Source organism: Scyliorhinus torazame, chromosome 17 (genome assembly GCF_047496885.1).
Source record: "Scyliorhinus torazame isolate Kashiwa2021f chromosome 17, sScyTor2.1, whole genome shotgun sequence".
Taxonomy (NCBI): Eukaryota; Metazoa; Chordata; class Chondrichthyes; order Carcharhiniformes; family Scyliorhinidae; genus Scyliorhinus; species Scyliorhinus torazame.
The window spans coordinates 111825848-111849553 of record NC_092723.1 but is presented as its reverse complement, the minus strand read 5'-3'; the positions used below and the strand labels follow the sequence as shown (position 1 = coordinate 111849553).

The window sequence follows — 23706 nt, the reverse complement described above, 5'->3', positions numbered from 1 at the left end:
ATGCCCAGCAATTTTGTCTGCAACAAGTAGGATGATTTATATTACAGCAAGTCTGTCTGACCTGACTGTACGATACAATGCTTGGACAGTAGTACCTTGATGTATTTGGACTGAAATGCAGAATCTGGCTTAAAAAGCTGAGCCTGGAATGAGGTTTAATGATGTAAACTTTCTCTCACAGGGATGTAGGGACTCTGGATCTATCTACTTGTACGCAGTCAAAGAAAAATCTGCTTTACAGCCAAGCATTATCTGCACATGGATCTCAGAAAAGTAACCCATGGCCATATTATCAACTAATGAAGCCATATCTAGGTAAATGAAAACTGCTCGTCTCATTACATTTAAGTTTGGAAATGATATCAATTGTTAATCCTAAATGAGTTCAGATTTTTAAAAACTCATTGGATTTGGGCATCTCTAACCAGGCTGGCATTTGTTGCCCATCCTTAATTGCCCTTGAACTGAGCTGGGAGAGTATTTAAGAGGCAACCACTTGGATGTGGGGCTGGAGTCACATTTAGGCCAGACCAGGTAAGGATGGCAGATTTCCTGGGTTATTTTGACTATCGTTTCCTGATCATCGTTAGACTTTTTAAAAAAATTCGAGATTTTTAAAAATTGAATTCACCTTTCACCATCTGTCGTGATGGGATTTGAATCCGGGCTCCAGAGCAACACTCCGGGTCTCCGGATTACTAACCCAGTGACAATAGCACTACACCACAGCTCTCCTTTTGTCTGATATCCTACCGGAAATATTAACTCATCTTAAGTAAATGTCAGCATTAAGATAGTGGATTGAAAAATGTCTTACAAATATATTTGCAAATATTGACAAATTTTCTGGGCTTTTGTCTTGGACTATTTGGATTTAAAAAGAAAATACCTAAATCTTGATAATTTGATCAAGTCATTGCAAGTACAAAATTAAATAAAAACCTGTTTCATTTAATTTTTTTGACAACACTTCAAACAAGTATCTGTTTTCAGTGTCACACCACCAATTCAAATTTAATCAATTTTGCCTGAGAACATTGACATTTACTACATTTTTTGATTTAGTCAGACCCTTAAATATATTGACCTTGAAACCCTGAATCTCTTTTTCGTACTCCTGCTGTAGCTTCAATTGCACTCTGCTGAAGGAGCCACCAGGTCAGTCAAAAGGAGGTAGTGCCAGAGACTCAAAATTACACTGTTTGCTCTTTCTTAGCTTCTCAGTCGATGGGACAGAATGAGCAGTCATTATTACCTGGTGAGACCCATATGGTAGCCACCACTGATGTGTGTATTGTATATATAGGATGTTGATATTGGTGCTTTACGGTAAGGCCCCTGTACTATAGGTACGGGGGTAGATCCCTGCCTGCTGGCTCCGCCCAGTAGGCGGAATATAAATATGCGTGCTCCCAGTACAGCAGCCATTTTGTCAGCTGCTGTAGGAAGCCACACATCTCAGTGTAATAAAGCCTCGATTACATCCTACTCTCGTCTTTGTGTAATTGATCGTGCATCAATTTATTACACTGAGTTTTTCAGAAGATGGACCTCCGCATCAAGCCGGATCGCCCGCAGCAGCATCCGCAAGCAGACAATGCCAAAAAGGACTTTGAACATTGGCTAGCCTGTTTTGAAGCGTACATCGGGTCTGCGCCAGACCAAATTCCAGAAGCACAGAAGCTCCAGATCCTTTACACGCGGCTGAGTTCCAACGTCTTGCCACTTGTCCAGGACGCGCCGACCTACGCAGAGGCCATGTCACTACTGAAGGAAAACGACGCTCAGTGGACTAAAACACTCTACGCCAGGCACCTCCTGTCCACGCAGCGTCAACTTCCCGGTGAGTCGGCCGAAGATTTCTGGCGCGCCCTGCTCCCCTAGTTAGAGACTGTGACTGTCAGGCCGTTTTGGCCGCGGAACACTCGAATTTGCTAATGAGAGACGCATTTGTTACGGGCTTAGGGTCTGACTACATCTGCCAGCGCCTCTTACAGGGGGCCATGCTCGACCTTGCGGTGACAAAAAACTAGCGCTTTCACTTACGGTCGCAGCACGCAACATTCAGGTCTATGCCCCCGACCTCATGGCCCCCCCCGCCCCCTGTGCATCGTGGACTCCGCAGACGGCCGCTCCATCGTGGACCCCATCAGCGACTGCCCTCAGCCAATCCTATGCCTGTGCCGCGCGGCAGCCAACCAACCCCGGGGGGCCCAAATACTACTTCTGTGGGCAGTCAAAACACCCCCGGCAGCACTGCCCGGCGCGGAGCGCCCTCTGCAAGGCCTGTGGCAAGAAGGGACATTTCGCTGCAGTGTGCCAGGCCCGCTCAATCGCCGCTATTGTCCCGGCACCCCCCACGTGCAGCCAGTGGGCGCCGCCATCTTCTCCTCCTAGGACCATGTGCAGCCAGTGAATGCCGCCATCTTGCTCAACTCGCAACACGTGTGGCCCGTGGGCGCTGCCATCTTGTTCCTCCCAGGAATAACGGGCGCTGCCACCTTGCTTTCCCGACCACACGTGTGGCCCGGGGGAGCCGCCATCTTACCCGACTCAAGACCCATGCCCGTCGGGCACCTCATCCGGCCGCTCATCGCCTGCAACCGCCAACGACCAGCCGCGTCTCGCCTCGGTCACGATTGACCAGTCTCGACCACACAACCTCACGACTGCTTCAACTAAAGTGAAGGTCAACGGGCATGAGATCTCCTGCCTGCTGGACTCCGGGAGCATTGAGAGCTTCATTCACCCCGATACGGTAAGGCGCTGCTCCCTCGCGGTACACCCCGCTAACCAGAGAATCTGCCTGGCCTCCAGGTCCCACTCCGTGGCGATCCGGGGGTACTGCATCGCCACTCTCACTGTCCGGGGCTTGGGGTTCAGCGGCTTCCGCCTCTACGTCCTCACCAACCTCTGCGCTGCCTTGCTACTCGGCCTGGACTTCCAGTGCAACCTCCAGAGCCTAACCCAGAAATTCGGCGGGCCCCTACCACCCCTTACTGTGTGCAGCCTCGCGACCCTTAAGGTCGATCTGCCTTCCCTTTTTGCAAACCTAACCCCGGATTGCAAACCCGTCGCCACCAGGAGCAGACGGTACAGAACCCAGGACAAGACCTTCATCGGGTCTGAAGTCCAGCGGCTGCTTCGGGAAGGCATCATCGAGGCCAGCAACAGCCCCTGGAGAGCCCAAGTGGTAGTGGTCAAAACTGGGGAGAAAAACAGGATGGTCGTTGACTACAGCCAGACCATCAATTGGTACACGCAGCTCGACGTGTACCCCCTCCCACGCATATCTGATATGGTCAATCAAATTGCACAGTACTGGGTCTTCTCGACAGTAGACCTGAAATCTGCCTACCACCAGCTCCCCATCCGCAAGGCAGACCGCCAATACACTGCGTTCGAAGCAGACGGCCGCCTTTACCACTTTCTTAGGGTTCCCTTCGGCATCACCAACGGGGTCTCGGTCTTCCAACGGGAGATGGACCGAATGGTTGACCGGTACGGGCCACTTTCCTGTACCTGGACAATGTCACCATCTGCGGCCACGATCAGCAGGACCATGACGGCAACCTTGCCAAATTTCTCCACACCGCCACTCTCCTCAACCTCATGTATAATAAGGAGACGTGTGTGTTCAACACGAACCACTTAGCCATCCTCGGCTATGTGGTCCAGAACGGAGTTCTGGGGCCCGACCCCGATCGCATGGAATTCCCCTCCCCCACTGCCCCAAGGCCCTCAAACGTTGCCTGGGGTTCTTTTCGTATTACGCCCAGCGGGTCCCAAACTATGCGGACAAGGCCTGCCCACTCATTCAATCCACTGCTTTTCCTCTGATGGCTGAGGCTCACCAGGCCTTTAACCACATCAAGGCCGACATCGCTAAGGCCGCGATGCACGCGGTCGACGGGACGCCAACCAGGCAGGCAGGCCCGTGGCATTCTTTTCCTGCACCCTAAATGCCTCCGAAATTCGGCACTCCTCCATCGAAAAAGAGGCCGAGGCCATCGTTGAAGCAGTGCGGCATTGGAGGCATTACCTGGCCGGCAGGAGATTCACTCTCCTCACTGACCAACGGTCGGTTTCCTTCATGTTCAATAACACACAGTCGGGGCAAGATCAAAAACGATAAAATCTTGAGGTGGGGGATCGAGCTCTCCACCTACAACAACGAGCCCCCCGATGCCCTATCCCAAGGTATGTGTGCCAGCGCAAAAGTGGACCGACTCCGGACCCTGCACGACAACCTCTGTCACCCAGGGGTCACACGTTTTTACCATTTCATCAAGGCACGCAACCTGCCCTACTCCATCGAGGAAGTCAGGGCTATCACCAGAGACTGCCAGGTCTGCGCGGAGTGTAAACCGGCCAGACCGTGCGCGCCTGGTGGAGGACTCCCGCTTCTTTGAACGCCTCAGCGTGGACTTCAAAGGGCCCCTCCCCTCCACCGACCGCAACACGTACTTTCTCAGTGTGGTCGATGAATATTCCCGATTCCCCTTTGCCGTCCCATGCCCCGACATGAAGTCTGCCACTGTCATCAAAGCCCTCAACACCATCTTCGTTCTGTTCAGCTTCCCCACCTACGTCCACAGCGACCGGGGATCCTCATTTATGAGCGAGGAGCTGCACCAGTACCTGCTCAACAGGGGCATTGCCTCGAGCAGGACGACCAGCTACAAGCCCAGGGGTAACGGGCAGGTGGAGAGGGAGAATGGGACGGTCTGGAGGGCCGTCCAGCTGGCCCTACGGTCCAGAAATCGCCCGGCCTCCCGCTAGCAGGAGGTCCTCCCCAACGCACTTCACTCCATTCGGTCGCTCCTGTGCACCGCGACTAATGAAACACCCCACGAACGTCTCTCTGCCTTCCCTAGGAGGTCCACATCCGGGGTTTTGCTCCCGACATGGCAGGTGGCTCCAGGACCCATTCTCCTCCGTAGACACGTCCGACTCCACAAGGCGGACCCGTTGGTTGAGAGGGTACAGCTACTTCACGCCAACCCGCAGTACGCCTATCTAGCGTTCCCCCACGGCCGCCAAGACACAGTCTCCCTCAGAGACCTGGCACCAGCTGGTTCCACACACACACACACCCACCCCCCGACCCGGCACCACCCTCCCCCTCCTCCCCCCCCCCCCCCCCCCCCCGGCGCACCCCACCGCAGCCCCCGCTCCGGGACAATCCGTCCTCCCCTTGCTCACACCCGCGGATGAAGAGGATTTTGACATGCTCCCGGAGCCACCGAAGACCAAGCTGCCGCGCTCTCAACAACAGATCAAGGCACCGGACCGCCTGAATTTGTAATATTATCTGTACTTTTAAAACACAACTTTGTGTACATAGTTCTCCACCACCCCCGCCGAACACATTTTTAACAGGGGGTGAATGTGGTAGTCACCACTGATGTAAATATTGTATATCGGATGTTGATATAGATGCTTTATGGTAAGGCCCCTGTACTACAGGCACGGGGGTAGATCCCTGCCTGCTGGCTCCGCCCAGTAGGCGGAGTATAAATATGCGTGCTCCCAGTTCAGCAGCCATTTCGTCAGCTGCTGTAGGAGGCCACACATCTCAGTGTAATAAAGCCTCGATTACATCCTACTCTCGTCTTTGTGTAATTGATCATGCATCAACCACTACACTGTAGAACTGGGATTCTGCCTGTCCATTCAGAGGCTTGAACACTGACAAGAAGCTGGAGCTTTTTTCAAAGAAACCTCCGCTTTATTCGAAGAAACTTCTTTGTGGCTTCTTACAGAGTGAGAGAGAAAGGGAACTTGTTGAGTAACTCATGGGTATTTCTAGAAGTATAAGTGAAACTAGCTTCAGATGTCCCTAGGAGAACTCATTGTAGCTTCTTGGATGGAAGGCTTCATAGATGTATGCCCCACATGGCACCTCTTTTAATGGGAGTCCACCTGACTCCCCAAATTTTGATAGGGTCAATGGTAAAGTATAATGACTTAGGCCAGGCCTTTGAGATTGGCCAATTAGAATACGAGTTCCCTGAGTAGTGGCCCAATCAGGGAACCCCTTTCTGTGTATATAACAGGGAGTGTCAGATCCTCTGCACTCCCGGTGTAGACAGCAGACTGAATGGTCATGGTTGTTCAGCTGTTGGGTTTGTAAATAAAAGGAATTCTGGTGACGGGACTTCTACCTCCGTTGACTTATTACAGTGGCGACTAGGAAAACGGAACGATCCGGAGAAACCTGCTCATCAGCAGCTGCCGCATATTGAGGGTAAGCCACTGACAGGCAAAATACCTTTATTGGGAAAGCTGGACCCTTTTGACCCTGCAGTGGAAGACTGGGCCCAATATGTAGAGCGGATGAAGTACTTCTTCAGAGCAAATGATATTATAATTCCCGATGAAAAGCAACGGGTTATTCTGCTGACCGCGTGTGGACCAGCAGCCTTTGCCATTATGCGCAGTCTCACGTTTCCGGAGGCACCGGACACGAAAACTTTCCAGGAATTGACGGACTTAGCAAAAGAGTACTATGACCCCAAGCCATCTCTGATCCTGCGAAGATACCGGTTTTACTCAGCATTCCGAGACACTGGTGTCATTACAAACCTTTTAACAAGATTAAGGCTATTAGCAGAGTCTTGCGAATTTGGTGTGACGCTAACTGAAATGCTCCGAGATCGTTTGGTATGTGGAATAAATAATTTAGCAATACAGAAACGTCTGTTAGCAGAGGCCGAGCTGGCTTGCAAACAAGCATTGCAGCTGACTTTGTCCTTGGAAAAAGCGGCAAGCAGTGTGCATGAGTTACAGGGTACTCCGATGGAGGTAGAAACCTATACCAGTGAAACTGAGTTGAGGGACTACCGCTGGGGGATAGGCAACTGCATAGCCACCCTCAGGAACGACTCGGATACTAAGTTAACCGGGCCCACTCGCAGAAGCCCTCCCAAGCAAGGGAAAATTAGGTCCAGACAGACGGCAGCCCCTTCAGCCTTTCGCCCGGCAAACTATTGTAGTTGTTGCCAGAGATCGGAGACCGAAAGGAGAACTAGAAGCCCAAAACCATCATCTTGGAGAAGGTCATGTAGCCTGGGATATAGGAGAATGCATACCCTAGAAGCCCCACCTACCTCCGACAAGAAACAACTAAATTGTGGAACGAAGGTGAAATCAAAACCCATTAAATTATCCATGAGGTTGAATGGACGTCCCACACTGATGGAAGTCGACACTGGAGCAGCCGTATCAGTGATAGGGGAAAATGTATTCAATAAAATTTGCACTGGACTCCAACCCTTATTCCTAACCAGGACCTCGGCAAAACTGAGGTGCCTTATGAGGGCCGTGAATGTTATTTTGAGGGGAACCACTGAGAGTGTTGGGCACAACGCATGTAACTGCTGTGGCTTATGGAGAGCAACTGGTTAGGCTGCCTTTAATGGTAGTGAAAGGTGTGGGGCCAAGCTTATTGGGACGAAACTGGCTAAAAGAGATCCAGCTGGATTTGGTAAACATTTTTCAGCTAGAAAATGGCCGCCTGAGCGAACTCCTCTGCAAATACCCAGAGGTTTCCTGAGAAGGGCTCGGAACAATAAAGGGAGCAAAGGCGACATTGCATGGAGATCCAGAGGCTGTCCCAAAATTCTACAATGTCCGACCAGTACCCTTCGCATTAAGACAGAAAGTCGATATGGAAATAAAACGATTAGAGCATGAGGGGATAATAAAACCGGTCCAGTTTGCAGAAATGGCTGGACGTCTACAAAATGAACTCTGCAAATTCAACAACTACCATTGAAAAAATCCGCACCTCGTTCGCAACTCATGGTATCCCGGAGGTGTTAGTTTCAGATAATGGATCGGTTTTCACCAGCCAGGACTTCACAAAATTTATGAAGTCGAATGGCATTCGGCACATAAGGATGGCTCCATACCACCCGGCGTCGAATGGTTTGGCGGAGAGAGCCGTCCAGACCTTAAAAGTCGGGTTGAAGAAACAGTCAGCAGCATCATTGGACACCAAACTGTCGCGCTGGCTATTTGACTACAGAACAACCCCACACGCCACAACAGGAATAGCACCGGTGGAGCTACTCACTTTTCCACGCACCCTCACAGCTCCTTTGCTAATCATATCCTTCCCATTGACCTGGGACGCGACCTAACCACCCTCAACTCTAGAACACAATTAAAGCCTCCTCCCATAATCAACTGGTGCATAGCCAAGTCCAGGATCACTATCAACAACCCCCTCATAAACGCTACATTGTCCCAATTCTGTGCATATACATTCACCAACACTATCGCGCCCCTGCAATACCCCGCTCACCACCACATATCTCCCAACCTGGGTCCCTCATTTCCTTCGTGTTCACAAACTCCGTCTTCTTGCTCATCAAGATGGCCACATCCTGTGACTTTAAGTCAAACTCCAAGTTTAATACCTGACCCACGGATCCCTTTCTCAACCTAACCTGGTCCTTCATACGGAGATGTGTCTCTTGCAGAAAGACCACCTCCGCTTTTAAACTCAAAACCCAAGATCTTTTCATTGCGCCCTCACATGTTCCATGTTATAAGCCTTACCGGGGGCTTACCCCCTCCATTCCCCTCTATCATTTGCCATCCCCGCGGACCTCCCCCTCTCCCACCCAAACAAAGACACATCTCAGACCACAGGTCGCCTCCCTCAAAGACAAACAAAATCGAAATACACCACCACAGGCAGCAGGACGGGGGGACGGCCATCCCCTTACAAACTTTTCACCCCTGCGACCCATTGTTGGGCCAACAGGAAAAAGAGAAACTCTCCACCTGGGAGGAAAAGAAAAAACTTCTCCCACCCTCCATCCCTACTCTACCCGTATCTTCCATTGCTCCAAGGTGCTGGCACCTCCGTCTCCCAATAAAGTTCAGTTCTCCTCCCCATTTGTTCTCCTTGATAAAGTCATTGGCCGCTTCTGGCGGCCTCAAAATAACATTCACGGCCCTCATAAGTCACCTATAGTTTCGCCGGGTGGAGCACCCCAAACTTGATCTGCCGTCAATACAGCACAGCATTGGCCCGATTTAATCCAGCATGCCGTTTTGCCAGTTCAGCTCCAATATCCTGGTTCTCTTGTTCTCTTCTCATTCGCAGCTCCTCTTCTCCCTGGCCCACTGCAGGATCTTCTCTTTTTCCACAAACATATGGAGTCTTACGATCACCGCCCGTGGTCGCTCCCCAGCTCTTGGTTCTGCCTCAGTGACCTGTGCGCTCTGTCCACCTCAGGAACATTGTCCAGCACCCCCTCCGCCACCAGCCCTACCAGCATCCTCGAGACATACCTCATGGCACTGGTGCCTTCCACCCCTTCAGGCAGGCCGACAATACACAGGTTCTGCCTTCTTGACCTGTTCTCTTGCTGTTCCACCTTTGCTCTCAGCATCTTGCAAAGGCCTCCTAAGAGCCCCACCTCCGCTTCCAACGCCACCACCCGATCGCTGTGGTCTGACATCACCCTCTCCATCTCTCGGATCTGCAACCCCTGTGGCTCCAAACACTTTTCAGCCTTTTTCATCAAGCTCTTCAGGGGTATCAAAGCACTTTGATGGCCTTTGATCTGTCCTCCTGCATCTCTTTCCTTTCCTGACAGGTCTCTTCCCTGGTGAAAGCCATCAACTGTTCCATCTGTGGCTTTCCAACTTGCACTGACCCTTCTCCCTCCATCATCTTTCTAATAGCTGCTCTGCCACAGGTCTCTTCCAACTCCTTGGCCAGGTCTTTTCACCTTCTTCTGCCGGGTTTGGTGACTAGCAGACATGCCACAACTAGGGGGGATCTTCTCCTTCAACCTTCAGCTACACTTTTCCGTTGGTGATACTTTTTGGGTAAAAAGAGGTCCTTTCTATGCCTTCAAGCAGGAGCTGCCCTGTGTGTGACCACTCACACCACGGCCACCACCATAAATGCCCATTTATGACAATTCTCTGGGGTTTATACTGATATTCCAAGGAAGTTAAGCTGAGATTGGGCAAACTGCCATGGATATTTTTCATTTTTTACTTTTCTATCCAACTCATCCTATAATTTTTCAACTGTCTCCTTCAATTACACCACTCTTCTCAATTTTGTATGTCCAGTAGATTGGCTAATTTATACTGAGTTTCAAAATCCTTAAAAAATATGTTTCGTCGATTGATAAACATGAGAAATGATAGTGTCCCCAACACTTAGTAATTTACAGCACCCCCCCCCCCCCCCCACCCCACCCCTATCTATAACCTACCTGTTCTAATAAGCTCTAATTACTTTTTACCCTTCAGATAATTTCTTATTGATTCCCACGATGTATGTTTTGAATTTGCTATTTGTAAATCCGGATGCAATGCACAATAGGGTTTTCTGCCAACTATTTGCATTGTCACTTGCTCAACTAAGTCAAAGATTGGTTTGATAGGATCCTCCTTTCTGAAGCTATGCTGAATGTGATCTCCTAGATTATTGTGATGCAGAGGATCCACACGTTTAATCCTGATAATTAATCTCACCCACCCATCCATAATGCCCCCTATGACATCTCCATAGTCACTAATCCAGTGTCCACCAAGTGCAGCCACCAGGTGCCATGTGGAGGTGACAAAATACATTTCTAACAATCAAGTGTAATTCTCGCTCATACACCCTTATTGCGAAAAACTCCCTTTAATGAAAACCATTCAAAGTTTTTAAAATTCCTCAGGTGTTCAATCTCCTATAAAAACAAGCAAACTTCTAATCATAAGACATATCAACGGCAACTAATCCCTTAATAGCTTTTTAAACTGTCAATCAGACTGTGAACACCAAATCCCCTGCTGAGGCAATTGTGGCTTTGAAACTCAACAACGTAATCATAATGATATAAGAATACCCTTGGGAAATTTCAACAAAGAACTAATGTTTTTCTTTAACCTGTAGGGAAAGCTGGTCAATCAAAGTAGCCCAGCAGTCAGTAGATTTTTAACTCTCTCTGAAAAATTAACCTTGTTTCATTTCAAGTTTAAAGAGCAGGGGATTTAAAGAAGCATCAGATCATGAATTGAACAGCCCTTATCAACTTTTCATGAGTATTTATAGCTACTCAATCAATTTATTGCTCCCAAAATGCATGGTAAAGCTCTTGGAACAGCCAAAATGGGGCCTGCTTGAGCTCAGCTGCAGGTTCCAATGACCTTGCAGAATTCAGGTTTCCCTCTTGTATGTATCATACCACACGCCCTTCCCTTGCTGGCAAAAATTGGATCTGCCAGAACTGGGGGTAGGGTTTCAACATCTGGGTCTCGCCCGCTATTTTTCAAGGTCCAGAGAGCCTTCAGAAGAATCAAACTTCTGGAAACTTAAAATAAGTGGCTACAGTGATATTGGATGTATTGTTTGTTATCATCGAAAATTCCCGAGGTTCTAAAAAGGTCTCTGAAAATTGGAAAACCACAAAACAGTAACACCGCTAATCAAAGGAGGGAACCAGAAAACAGAAACTATAGGCCAGTTAGCAGAACATTTGTCGTTGGGAAAAGTCTGGAATCCATTATAAGGAAGTAGCAAGACATTTAGAAAATCGTACCACAATCAGCCAGAGTCAATATGGTTTAATTAAAAGAAAGTTGTGTTTGACCAATTTCTTAGAATTCTTTCAGGATGTAACAAGCAGCATGGATAAAGGGGAGGCAATGGATGTATTGTATTTAAATTTCCTAAAGGCATTCAATAAAACGCTGCAAAGAAGTTTACCACATAAGGTAAAAGGTGTTTGGAGTGGTGGAGGCAGGCAAGAATGTGGAATTATGACCACCATCAGATTAGCTACAATTTTATTGAATGGTGAAATAGTCTTGCGGGCTGAGTGGCCCACTTCTGTTATCTTTATTAAGTTCTTATGAATGCCGTTTCTTTTATTTAAGATGCTGCCCCACTGGCTGATCTTGAAATTTTTGCGAATTATACAGTAAATATGGATTTTGAAACCTTCGCAAGTCTGAATCCGCAGGAAGTAAAGGTTTGCCCATTCTTATTACTAAACTTATCTGATTTTGATCTGGTTGCTAAGGTTGCACTTTTTCTTTGGCATGAGTTTTAACTACCATCTAATTTCTGGCAGGAAACTGTTACGAGTTAATTTTTCAGTCGTTAACATCACAATGAGCCCTCTCTGGTTTTAACCACTGTGCTTCATTTGGTGGGAAGTGGTGATAAATAATAACATGGGATTGTTATTATTGATGGGATTGAGTTACTTTGATCTCATGTCCGTACACTTGGGTTGTCCCCTCTGGACCAGAGTGGCCGGGCTCAAACTGCCAGTATGTGATTTAAGCCCATCTCTTTGGTGCAACTTACAGGCCGCTAGCGCTTCACACTTGACTGCTCACTGTGTCCTATAAATGCGCAGAGAGCCTCTTGTCATGTGAGAACCCACCCAGTCTGTCCTCTGCGGAAACCATCATGCCCCAACAGTATCATCAAGGGGATGGGCTTTGGCCCTGCTCAGTCACTGGCCCACCAGGTGTTGACACTCCTCAGTGCACTCCTCAGAATGCAGCTCCACTGCAGAGGAAACGGGATAGCAGAGCTCACCCCAACCAAAGGACCCCTGCACCTTGGCCTATGGAACCCACCCTGGCACACCGTACTTCTCAGAGTAGAGGACTGGCCAGTGACACATACCCCTCAGGATCACTAGTGTCTCCTCTTGGTGATGCTAGCCGCACTGACTGCCTGTGGCATCTCCTCCAGGCGTTGTTCAGGAGGGCGGGCTTGAGTCGGCGACCCACCCTGGGGAAGAAGGAGTCCCTCCTCTCCTCAAAAGGTAGGGGTTGTGGGGGGGGAGGGGGGAGCCATCTTCTTGGCTGGAAAGAGGGTGTATGGTGAGTGAAGCGTGTTCAGCTCCAGCTTGTCAGGCTCTTTGATGTAAATTTCGGCCCCTGCGAATCTTCTGCGAGCAGGGGTGGGAATCGCTTCAATTCACAACGGTAAAGTGCTGTTCCATTTGCATTCCCAGTTGGAACACAAATTGCACGGGATTCAGTTCTGACGGGAACACTTAGGATGTGACTCAACTGAAAAGATTCTATATCCAGTTTTGGGCACATTTAGCAGGAAGTTTTGTGGCGCACTTGAGTCATTTTCTCCTGGCGGGCTGAGAGGAAAGGCTCCTCCTTGATTGGGGTGCCATTTTGTCTGGTTGCCTTGATCTTTCAACCTTGGGGTGGCCCCAGGGAACCACATTTAAACCCTCCTCCACCTGGTAAGGCATCCTCGGGTCCGATCTCTGGCAGTGCAAACTGGCACCTAAGCACTTTGGCACTGCCAGCCTGCCACCCAGGCAGTGACAGTGCCTGGGTGACATTGCCAGAGTGCCAGACCAACAGTGCCTGGGTGGCAATAGGAGTGCCGGAGTGACTCTCTGCCCTGTCCCTGACCACTCCGGAGGTTTCTAATGGCCTGGGAAACCCCCCTAGGTACCGGTCAGGCAGGGAGGAAGGCGTCGAGCGAGGGAACCGTGGTTTACCAAAGAAGTGGAATCTCTTGTTAAGAGGAAGAAGGAGGCCTATGTGAAGATGAGGTGTGAAGTTTCAGTTGGGGCGATGGATAGTTACAAGGTAGCGAGGAAGGATCTAAAGAGAGAGCTAAGACGAGCAAGGAGGGGACATGAGAAGTATTTGGCAGGTAGGATCAAGGAAAACCCAAAAGCTTTCTATAGGTATGTCAGGAATAAGCGAATGACTAGGGAAAGAGTAGGACCAGTCAAGGACAGGGATGGGAAGTTGTGTGTGGAGTCTGAAGAGATAGGCGAGATACTAAATGAATATTTTTCGTCAGTATTCACTCAGGAAAAAGATAATGTTGTGGAGGAGAATGCTGAGACCCAGGCTAATAGAATAGATGGCATTGAGATACGTAGGAAAGAGGTGTTGGCAATTCTGGACAGGCTGAAATTAGATAAGTCCCCGGGTCCTGATGGGATTTATCCTAGGATTCTCTGGGAGGCCAGGGAAGAGATTGCTGGACCTTTGGCTTTGATTTTTATGTCATCATTGGCTACAGGAATAGTGCCAGAGGACTGGAGGATAGCAAATGTGGTCCCTTTGTTCAAAAAGGGGAGCAGAGACAACCCCGGCAACTATAGACCGGTGAGCCTCACGTCTGTAGTGGGTAAAGTCTTGGAGGGGATTATAAGAGACAAGATATATAATCATCTAGATAGGAATAATATGATCAGGGATAGTCAGCATGGCTTTGCGAAGGGTAGGTCATGCCTCACAAACCTTATCGAGTTCTTTGAGAAGGTGACTGAACAGGTAGACGAGGTAGAGCAGTTGATGTGGTGTATATGGATTTCAGCAAAGCGTTTGATAAGGTTCCCCACGGTAGGCTATTGCAGAAAATACGGAGGCTGGGGATTGAGGGTGATTTAGAGATGTGGATCAGAAATTGGCTAGCTGAAAGAAGACAGAGGGTGGTGGTTGATGGGAAATGTTCAGAATGGAGTTCAGTTACAAGTGGAGTACCACAAGGATCTGTTCTGGGGCCGTTGCTGTTTGTCATTTTTATCAATGACCTAGAGGAAGGCGCAGAAGGGTGGGTGAGTAAATTTGCAGACGATACTAAAGTCGGTGGTGTTGTCGATAGTGTGGAAGGATGTAGCAGGTTACAGAGGGATATAGATAAGCTGCAGAGCTGGGCTGAGAGGTGGCAAATGGAGTTTAATGTAGAGAAGTGTGAGGTGATTCACTTTGGAAGGAATAACAGGAATGCGGAATATTTGGCTAATGGTAAAGTTCTTGGAAGTGTGGATGAGCAGAGGGATCTAGGTGTCCATGTACATAGATCCCTGAAAGTTGCCACCCAGGTTGATAGGGTTGTGAAGAAGGCCTATGGAGTGTTGGCCTTTATTGGTAGAGGGATTGAGTTCCGGAGTCAGGAGGTCATGTTGCAGCTGTACAGAACTCTGGTACGGCCGCATTTGGAGTATTGCGTACAGTTCTGGTCACCGCATTATAGGAAGGACGTGGAGGCTTTGGAGCGGGTGCAGAGGAGATTTACCAGGATGTTGCCTGGTATGGAGGGAAAATCTTATGAGGAAAGGCTGATGGACTTGAGGTTGTTTTGGTTGGAGAGAAGAAGGTTAAGAGGAGACTTAATAGAGGCATACAAAATGATCAGGGGGTTAGATAGGGTGGACAGTGTGAGCCTTCTCCCGCGGATGGAAATGGCTGGCACGAGGGGACATAGCTTTAAACTGAGGGGTAATAGATATAGGACAGAGGTCAGAGGTAGGTTCTTTACGCAAAGAGTAGTAAGGCCGTGGAATGCCCTACCTGCAACAGTAGTGAACTCGCCAACATTGAGGGCATTTAAAAGTTTATTGGATAAACATATGGATGATAATGGCATAGTGTAGGTTAGATGGCTTTTGTTTCGGTGCAACATCGTGGGCCGAAGGGCCTGTACTGCGCTGTATCGTTCTATGTTCTATTACAAACGGCCCACATTTTGTGGACCAGTACCTTTTTTGTTATAAATTTAGTGTAGCCAATTATTTTTCTTTTTCCAATTAAGGGCAATTTAGGGTGGCGAATCCACCTAACCAGCACATCTTTGGGTTGTGGGGGTGAAACCCACACAGACATGGGGAGAATGCGCAAACTCCACACGGACCGCGACCCAGGGCCGGGATCCGAACCCAGGTCTCAGCACCGCAGTCCCAGTGCTAACCAATGCGCCACATGCCGCCCTTTGTGGAGCAGCACCTAAATGACGCCCTGGCGAGGTCTCCCAGGTGTGGCTGTTAGATCCTGGACGGCAGGGGTATCTGGCAAATGCATTTTGAAATTATAAATATGCTGATCCCGTCTACTGAGGGCATGATCCAGATTGCAACATCTCGCAAGATTCCGTGAAATCTTGTGATATATTTACGGCATCGCAAATCTCGTAAGAGGCCTCTTGTGAGATTCAATGGCCTCCTTCCCACACCAAGTTCAGCGCATCGAGGCCGCTGAATCGCACCCCTGTGCTGCGATTCTCCAGCCTCGTTGCGCTCTCGCTCAAGGCATAACGAGGTCGGTGAATAGCGGGAGAGGTCAAAAACAAGATCCTGTAGGCGAAATCGGGATCGCACCGTAGCGTGGTGAGATACCAATTATCATCCACTTAAGCCCCATTTCCATACAATTAACGAGAGCCACCCTTCATCCAATGGCATCCCGTCATTCTGCGGCCTCCCAGCAAGCCCTTACGCAGGCGCTGATTAACACTCCTTTTGAAAAACGTGAATCTGGCGGAAGTGCTTCTGTGGGGACCTGAGTAGCCATCGTTACTTGCAGACAAAGAGCCCGGCGTGCCGGGCTTGTCACCCCAGTGCTCGGTGGGGGATGGGGGACCCTCAGCTGGGGATGGGGTACCCTCTGCATGGGTGGGCTGCCATGGGGAGTGGGGGGTTGGGGGTTGTGCTGCCAGGCAACCGGGGGGGGGGGTAACTGCTTGCGGAACCACCATGGCAACCTCTGTATCGTCTGTGCCCTTTCCGGGGACAACCCTTTTCCCTGCCCGTCTACCGCAATTACAACCCATAACCCCCACTGACTGCTGAGGCCTCTGGCTGCATGGCTGTAGGCTATTGCTAATAGGGAATTGGCAATAGTGGTTAAGTGAGCACTCCACACATGCCAAGTGGATTCCCCTGGGTGGGCACTGTAGCATGTGGGAGTCATTGCTTAGCATCCCAATCACACCCTGATGCTTGGAAACTGCTTGAACACTGCGGGAGGCAACACCACACATGCAACATCGGAACTCCTGGGGGATGGGATACAGCTCCGGGGACCTGCCCATGGTTGGAGGGTGGGTGAACGCTGTCATAATATCCACTCATGCATATAATGAGATGCAGACAGGCAGTGATTGACACACAGGATAACCAATGAACACACACGACACATAACAACCAATCACCAGACAGGACACCACCACTATAAAGCTCACAGGGCATTAAGACTCTGTCTCTTCTCTACAGGACACAGCTACTGAGATAGTAAGAGTGCACAAGCCAGTGAGCACTATCACCATGAGGTAGAGAGTTAGTCTGGTCAAGCCAGTAGGAGGTTATCAGTTAGATTAATAGTGTCAACTCACAGCAGACTATGTACAGCAATCAGGAAGTTCAATAAAACAGTGTTGGACCATCTCCTGTGCCAGAAGCCTGTTTCTAGTTTCACTGCATCCAGTTGCAGTCAACGTTGAACCAACTTACTTAACACATCAAATGCCACAGGGAGGGGGATGGGATGCCTGGAGAGATGGGCAAAAGGTCTGGGGGTCAGCCCGCATTGCGGAATGATGTGGCAGCATCATAATGGTTGTGCGAAAAGATGTTTAATATGTTGTACAAACCCCACTCAAGATGGTGCCACACCCCCTTCCCCCTATTCCGGTGTCCTCAGTGATCCTCAATGTGCTTGGCCCTCCTAGCTCTACCACTACGTCATGGTGTTTCCTCAGGAAGCACATCAGAGGTGGAGGCAGCCAGCTGCCTACCTCGCCCTGCGTCCTTTGATGCCGCTGGTGAGCATTCTCTGGGGGCTCTGGGGCCGGAGGGCCCCAGCTCACTTGTCGATAGTGCATGCACAGCCGTGCCATCCAGCCAAACAAGGTGTAATTTTGATCTCTCTCCATGAAAAGAATGTCTTCAGATCACTTGCTAATTTTGAAGTGATAAATGTTCTCAGTAGACAATTTAAATCTGCTGTCTTTGTTAAAGAGGGTATCTGTCTTATGGATGTTGCTAGGAACGATTAAGGATTACTCATAATAGAGTACTGTATACTTTGCCGGGGGGGGGGGGGAGTATTTGAGATGATAGTTGCTAAGATGTTTACTGTGTGCTTATAAAATGTTAACTGGATTCATGGAATAAACATTGTTTTGTTTTAAAATTACTTTAGATCTCTGTTGCATCACACCTGTAAAGTGGGCCCTTGTGCTCCCCATAACCAAAATCTAGTAAAAGTTGTGGGTCAGGTGAACTCCATGATACACTTTGGGGCTCTCTAAACCCTGGCTTGTAATAACTGGGACAAGCTCTGCAGCGCCGCGTCCATTCCCATCTAAGAACAGGGCATGACCTGCAGAACCTCATCAATATCAGCCTGGTACTTACTGGGTGACATCCCTCAGTGAGGCAGACATTCCACTGAGACCCTCAGCCATGGCCATCACCGATTGAGCGATGCCTTGGACACCTTCACTCATGGTGCCGACGTCGTGCACCAGGCTCTCCACTGCAGTCGCCACCCTAGCAGTGTTGTCCTCGGTGCCACTCATTGCCAGTACCATCCCCTGCGCCCGTAGCCTCTTGGACTCCTCCACTCGGCTATGGGTCTGCTGGAGAGACGCTGCCATCTTCTCTGAATGTCCCGGCCGCTCCCTATCGTCTCCATCAGCGCCAGGTAGACCTGTTCCAGAGGCTCAGCATCAAGGTGGGACCCAGCTGGGACCTGGGATCCAGCAGCCCTCCGACTGCTGTCTCGCCTTGGGGTTTCTTCCTTCTCCAGATGTGCATCATCAGCAGTGTGATGCTCACCATATTGTGCCCTAGAAGCCTGTCCACTAACATTTCCCACTGAGGTATGTTTATCTGCGCTGGTGGAGAGTGGGGATGGTAGTGATGAAATTGAGTTCTTTCTGCCCTCAGTCTGGTCTCAGTCAAAGGCTGAGTTGGATTTATAGGTATTCCTTTATTTTATTTCAACCCGCTTGCAAGCCTCATTCACCTTGACAAATACCAGAGACCATAGCCTCCGACTTCTCCAGAGTGAGTGAACAAAGAGAGACAAAGCACGTGTTCTCAAATACATTCATGTAGCATCACGTTTCACATACACCCGACCAAATAAGGTAATGGTAATGAGTGCAAGATTCTCATAGGTCTTTCTCACACATTCGTTGACCTGGCCATATAAACTGATCTTCACAATTACTGATCCTGATAGGCCCACTATACATTCCTCGGCCCTGGGGCCCCTTTCTCCCAGCATCCTTTGCACAAAGAACCGGTCCTAATGGTTACCCATCCCCCTCCCGGCCATGCTTTGCCCAACCCCTTTGTCCATTCCCTGCAACCCGAATTAATGTCTATAAATGCACTATCCTAATCTTCTACTCTCCTATATTAGGGTATACCTCTACACTATCCTAACTGGTCATCCCAGTCTAATGCCCTTTTCTTTAGTTCAATTCCTCAATAGTTGTGATGCGGCTATAACAGTTGCTTCCTCCAAACTCTCCTCCATGATGTTCTCTTCGGAGTCAGGAAAGGGTGCCTCCCGGGATGGGCCGGAACTGTCATCTGGAAGACCTGCAGGAGAATGGACATGTGATCAGTGGGAGGGATGGGTCAGTCAGTCAGTAAGGCAATCAGTACACGTGTCCTCCGGGAGGAGCCCGGTGGTTCCTCATCTCTGCGATGTTCGCCACCCTCCACGTGAGTGACCGCCCTGTCCTCGGCCACCACGGTCACCTCCAGGGCCCGCTCCTCGAAGGAGGTGAAGATTCTCAAGTCCGGCACCCCACCACCAGTCTGGGCCCTCTCCCGATGATTGATTATGGGAGGGCTTTTCCTGAGGAGAGACAGAGAGGGCATCGTTAGCCACACGCGGGGTTCAGTGGTGGATGGGAGGGTTGGGGTTGTGAAGGGAGGGGGGTGGAGGGAGGGTTGGGCATCGCCTGTGGGGGTTGGGGGAGTGGATGGTCCCTTGGTGATGGTGGTGGGGGTGGGCGGGCAGGTGGGGGTGGGGGGGGGGGCGTTGGTGTCTACTTACTCATGCTGCCCTGTGTAGGTCGTTGACCTTCTGGCACTGGAGGCCAGTTCTTCTGGTCATACTCCCCGAGCTGACCGCTGCCACCACCTCGTCGCAGACAGCACTGGCTGCCTTGTGGCTCACCCCCTGGGACCCCCGGGGCAACAGGACATCCCTCCTGGTCTCTACCGAGTCCAGAAGCCTCCCCAGGTCAGCGTCCCTGAATCTTTGGGATTGTCTCCTTGGCGCCATTATTGTGAGCTTGCTGGGGTTGGCTGAGCAAGTGCAGCTTAAGTGCTTCTCGACATTGTTAGCGGGGGGCTGGCGAGTGCAGTCCCAGCGAGATCAGTCATATGCAGCGAGAAGCCCGTGAGGCCTCATTTAATGGACCAATTCATATTGAATTGCGTTGCCGGCCTCACTGGGCCGAGCACTGGAAAGCCTGCGGCAATTCCCGCTGACTATCACATTTAGAAATCTTTCCGGAGAATCGCGCCCTTAGACTCTCAAAAGGAGAATTCAGCCCTTCATTTCTCAAATCTGGTTACTGAAATTAAAAACTCAACTGTGGATTGGACAGCTGGGAATTACAATTACCAATCTAAAATATGGCAATCCATATTTACCTCAGATACCTCAGATTTATCCTATTTCCCAAGACTTTAATAAAAGACTCAGTTCTGTTGCAGTGTTAAAGCTTGTTCATTTCTCAATTGTTTTTCCTTTGCAGAATTTGAGTGCCCAGAATCTGATCGACTTGCTTGGACATAATCTTCAAGCTTTTCAAACTGCAGTGAATGAAACTATAGTTAGGGTTTGGGTGAACTCACACTTCGCATCGGAAGTCCGGAAACTGGGCTTGACTGGAGGAATTCCAGATCTTCCACCAGGTATGAACCTTGTTTAAAGTAAAGGAAGTGCTCAACATATATTTTGGTGTCATAAGTCTGTATTTTGCATTAATATTTTTCTCTTTTATATTTCAGGGACAATATTTTGTGCAGACAAAAACAGGTAAGAATTTGAGGGAAAGCTTGATTCTTAAAAAACGATCTCTCTGTCAATACACTTGCTGGAATATCCTACTTAGAAACATTTTGGGAACCCACTCTGCTCAAATTTGATCAAAATGAAACCACGTAAATTGTTAAATATTTAGGAGCTTTTTGACTGGCTACTGTTGTGCTGATAGATTTTGTGCACAAATGCATTTTATGATTCACAAATTGTGGACTATCCAAATGCAGCTTGTGAGCTGAAACGATGAGAGCACATTGATTTTCAGTGAGGATGGTGTGTGCAGTTCTTGGGATATCTTTTTAAAAAAGTATTTTTATTCACATTTTTAACATTTAAAACACCTACAATAACAAAATAAAACCAACACAAAGCCCTAAAACTGCCCCCCCCCCTCCCCCCAAGCAGTCGACGTAACCAGGTCCTTGAAATGTGGTAGAAACAAACCCAAACTCTTATGGATCCCCTCATTTGTCCCCCTCAGCAAATTTCACCTTTTCCAAGTACAGAAACTACTTTAAATCTCCCAGCCACACTGAGGTACCGAGGAACTGACCTCCATCCCATCAGGACCCGCCTGCGAGCGATCAACAAGGCAAAGGTTAAAACATCCGTGACCACTCCTGTCTGCAACTCCGCCAAGTCCGACACCTCAAATATGGTCCCCAGGTGACTGGGCTCTAAATCCACAAGCAATATCACTATGTGCGAAAGAACAACCTCCAAAACTAGGGCAGGACCAAAACATATATACGTGATAGGCTGGGCCCCTCCCACACCACTGACAAATATGCTCCACCCCACAAACAACCGATTCAACTACATGCGCTCTATATACTTTATCAACCCCAGCCTCGTGCACAAGATTGAGGCATTCACTCGCCACAGTACCTTACACCACAACCCCTATCCCAAGCTCCACCTCCCACTTGGCCTTAACCCCCTCCAAAGATGCCCGATCCTCCCATAGATCACCGAGATGCCTCCCTCATCTAACTACATCACCGGCAACACCCTCTCCAACAACGAGGAGGACAGAACCACTGGGTAAGTCAGAAAAACCTTTTTCGCAAAATCCCGCACTTGCATATACCTAAAAACCTCCTCCCGCGGGATCCCAAACTTTTCCCCAACTCCTCCAAATTTGAAAACCGCTCTTCTAAAAATAAGCCCTTCATTTCTATTACCCGTGCTCCTCCCATCCCCGAAACCTAACATCTATACTTGCTGGTTTCCTTGGATCGGCACCAACTTCGACCCCACCCCCAGCCTAAATTGCTGCCAAAATTGTCTCCATATTTTCAGCGCGGCCACCAACACAAGACTCCCCAAGTACATCTCTGGGGCAAACGGGAGGGGTGTCGTTGTCAGCGTCCACAAACCTGCCCCCTTACAAGAGCCTACCTCCATCCTCATCCACAAAGCCTCTGTCTCCCTACTCCAACTCCACACCATCACAGCATGTACCGCCAATAACAGTAAAACAGATGGGCAGCACGGTGGCGCAGAGGGTTAGCCCTGCTGCCTCATGGCGCCGAGATCCCAGGTTTGATCCTGACTCTGGGTCACTGTCTGTGTGGGGTTTGCACATGCACCCTATGTTTGTGTGGGTTTCGCCCCCGCAACCCAAAGATGTAGGTGGATTGGCCATGCTAAATTGCCCCTTAATTGGAAAAAATGAATTGGGTACTCTAAATTTATAATAAAAAATAATAGCATAACAGGTTGGAAGGGCCAAGCCCCCCCGACTGTCGTCGTCTCTGAAGTAACATCCTCCTAATCCTTGCCACATTACCTGCCCACACAAATGATGAAACAGACTTAATCACCCACATAAAATTTGATTTCGGCAAGATGACCAGTCGGCACTGAAATAAAAATAAAAACCACGGCAAGATATTCATCTTAATTGCCTGCACCTGGCCTGCCAACGACAGAGGAAGGCTATCCCACCTCAGCAAACCCGTCTTGACCCTGCCCATCAGACTTGTGGGTGGGGATTCTCCGTCGACTGACGCCATAATCGGGTAGCACAATTGGGTGGAGAATCGATTCTGACGCTGAAATGCTGGCGGGCGCCGGGTTCACACCAAATCGCAATTCTCCAGTGACTCGACAGTGGCGTCAATACGTTCCACTGCATAGGCACTGATATACCTTCAATTCACCAAGAGGCAGAGAGAGCGAGTGAACATTAGGCTTTATTAGTCATGAACTTGCCTAGCCAGAGTCGGTTGTACAGATGAATGTCGCCCACAGCACAAGCACGGCGAACAGCGGCAGTTCGCAGCCTCCTACCAAACTGGGGTACAGGTTCACCCGCCTCTCCTCCATTTCCCATTGGAATCAATGGTGTTCCACGTGGCACCGGTGCTAGGCCATTAATGTCATTGAATCAGATCAGGTGCGGTGCTAGTTTTGCTGTCGTAGAAGTCCACAAATCCTGTCCCAGCGTCAACACTTAGTCTCAGGAACGGAGAATTCTACCGGTGAAGTTCAGTATATGGGGCTGAGCCCACTCCCAGATACCTAAAGTGGGTTGTTTTCCCCCAAAATGGCAACCCCTGCCCCGACCTCCGCAGCTGGAGAAGACATCACAAAACACTCACTTTTTCCCAAATTTAACTTGTAGCCTGAAAAAACTCCAGATCTCCTTAGCAGTCCCACCCCCATTATCCCCCTCCATTTATCCGAGCGCCTCAGCACTAAGGCCAATTGCCAGCACAAACAGACATGGGACACCACTGCCTCGTTCCACTAAGCAACAGAAAGTACCTTAAATTCACCTCATTTGTGCGCACACACGCCATTGGATCCTTGTATAACAATTTCACCCAAGCCAGAAATCTACATCAATCCCAACCTTTTCATCACCGCAAACAAATAGCT

At 49.4% G+C, this 23706-nt stretch overlaps 1 protein-coding gene across 2 annotated transcripts in view; it reads left to right on the top strand.

Annotated features, from left to right (window-relative positions):
* The window catches only part of LOC140394069 (uncharacterized), a 405190-nt gene that overhangs the window by 257475 nt on the left and 124009 nt on the right, over positions 1-23706 (top strand). For both annotated transcript variants that reach the window (XM_072480880.1, XM_072480881.1), the window contains exons 49-52: positions 182-315; positions 11905-11999; positions 20531-20690; positions 20787-20814. In XM_072480880.1, coding sequence (XP_072336981.1) covers positions 182-315; positions 11905-11999; positions 20531-20690; positions 20787-20814 — 417 coding nt within the window. The remainder of the gene's footprint in view (positions 1-181; positions 316-11904; positions 12000-20530; positions 20691-20786; positions 20815-23706) is intronic.